The following is a 984-nucleotide window of genomic DNA, read 5'->3' as shown; positions in this document are numbered from 1 at the left end:
CACCTGGACACCTGGTGTGTGTATTTTTAGAAAATGAGTCACTCCTCTCTATTGTATAGGGAGATCTATTGTGTGAACACCTGGTGTGTGTATTTTTAGACCATGAGTCACTCCTCTCTATTGTATAGGGAGATCTATTGTGTCAACACCCGGTGTGTCTATATTTAGAGTATGAGTCACATGGAATTCCCCACAACTTATTTTTTTTAGATTCAGTTGGGTCATATAAGGCCCCCCAAACAGTCCCCCAGATCATTCCGACTTCACTTGCCGAACGTATCCTCTCCAGTCTTGACTCTACTGGTTCTGGTAACTGTTTACTTTGAAGACAGAATATGGAAACGGTTCACCGGGAGATCCTAAGGAAGAATTATTCTGGCCTTGTCCAGGCTATACAGGGTATAGAAGAGGTGGTCGACAAACTCGTGCAGTTTAACGTCCTGACGATCTTCATGAGAGCGGAGATTATGGAGAAACTGTCCTTTGACCGGGCCAGAGAGTTACTCAACATGTTACCTAGACGAGGGCCTCAAGCATACACGCTGTTTTGCAAAGCCCTAGAGGAATGCGGGGAGATACAGGCCCTAACATTGCTGGGACTTGAGACAGGCAAGACCGAATATGATGATGGGTACCTATGTATGGACAGTATCCCTCTCAAACCTCAGTTCCAAGAATTCTTTTCAGTCTTGGCCAGTGCAGATGAAACAGCGTCCTAGTCACATGGCCCAGGCAGGATTTGTGTACTTGCTCAGAGGAGACGCTTGCAAGTGTGTTCAGTGTGGTGTCATTCTCAAGAACTGGGAAGGCGATGATGATCCCTGGGTCGAACATGAAAAGTGGTCTCCAGACTGTCCCTATTTGACCCTGGTGGGAGTCCCTCGGACAGAGATGGTCCGTTGGGGTAGTCATGTGGCTTTGTAATGTAAAATACTGTCTGAGAATAAATGAATATGAGAGTATATTTGTTGTCTGTGTATAAAT

At 45.6% G+C, this 984-nt stretch overlaps 1 protein-coding gene across 1 annotated transcript; it reads left to right on the top strand.

Moving 5' to 3' along the window:
- Positions 1-335: 335 nt before the first annotated feature.
- LOC137280985 (caspase-2-like) lies at positions 336-719 on the top strand. The gene has a single exon (XM_067812155.1). It carries the CDS (start codon positions 336-338, stop codon positions 717-719), a length of 384 nt encoding a protein of 127 aa, XP_067668256.1.
- The last annotated feature ends 265 nt before the right edge of the window (positions 720-984 follow it).

The sequence above is a fragment of the Haliotis asinina genome, chromosome 4, assembly GCF_037392515.1.
Source record: "Haliotis asinina isolate JCU_RB_2024 chromosome 4, JCU_Hal_asi_v2, whole genome shotgun sequence".
NCBI classification, from domain to species: Eukaryota; Metazoa; Mollusca; class Gastropoda; order Lepetellida; family Haliotidae; genus Haliotis; species Haliotis asinina.
The sequence above is the reverse complement of the archived record's forward strand: the minus strand, read 5'-3'. Positions and strand labels throughout refer to the sequence as shown.